General features: G+C 31.9%; 1 protein-coding gene across 1 annotated transcript in view; it reads right to left on the bottom strand.

Annotated features, from left to right (window-relative positions):
• LOC107621287 (cytokinin hydroxylase-like) overlaps window positions 1–690 on the bottom strand; it is a 4810-nt gene extending 4120 nt beyond the window's left edge. The window contains exon 1 of the mRNA XM_016323321.2: window positions 340–690. Within this exon, the coding sequence (XP_016178807.1) occupies window positions 340–616 (277 nt within the window). The 5' untranslated portion in view covers window positions 617–690. The remainder of the gene's footprint in view (window positions 1–339) is intronic.

Here is an 819-nt window from a genome sequence, read left to right as displayed (position 1 = left end):
TAAAATAATTTATATTTTTTAATTATCAAATCTTAATTTTTTTTAAAATCAAATAAATCAATCTAAGACAAATTACAATAATTTAGATTGAATTAGATAAAATTTAAAACAAAATTAAAATCGATCTAAACCGCAACACGAATAGAATACCTAATTTTGACAAGAATAGTGCACCCGGATTTTGTTACATACAAATTTATAAAATTGAGGTACAAAATCATAGGGTACTTATTAACGTTGATAAATCAGTAGCAAATTCGCAATCAATTTGCTATTTTATTCAGTAACATTTCAAGGTGCAAGTAGCCAAGTGTTCACAAGGAAATATAAATAATGTACCATATTTATTGGACCATGAAACAAAATGGGGCATAATGCGATCAACAATGTCGTGGCTAATGTCTTTCATGTCTTGAGAAACAGCTCTTGAAACAAGGGAGGCCATGTCTGGAATGTTGCCGGTGAGAAAACGGGGTTTTGGGCCACGCACACCTTGCTTCTCCATGATTCTCTTGATGCGTAGTGGGGTGAGCAAGTACCATGAGATGGCATCAAAAGAAGACTTCAACAGCAGAGTTATAAGAACAGTCAACAAGGCTGCGACAATCATCATCATATTTGATTATTGGGGACAAAGGGTTGTACTAGGATTTTGTATGACTATATGATCCTCTCAAGTGTTTTCCTCGTCCAACCTCTCTATATGGGTGGAAATTTGGGGATCATATATATATATATGAAAATAATATAACAAGAATTTAATTCAACGTAAGAATATTTAATGTTGCGTATATATTAAAAGATCTTTTTATATTTATT

This window comes from Arachis ipaensis, chromosome B10 (genome assembly GCF_000816755.2).
Source record: "Arachis ipaensis cultivar K30076 chromosome B10, Araip1.1, whole genome shotgun sequence".
Lineage (NCBI taxonomy): Eukaryota > Viridiplantae > Streptophyta > Magnoliopsida > Fabales > Fabaceae > Arachis > Arachis ipaensis.
This window is presented reverse-complemented; position numbering and strand designations above follow the sequence as displayed.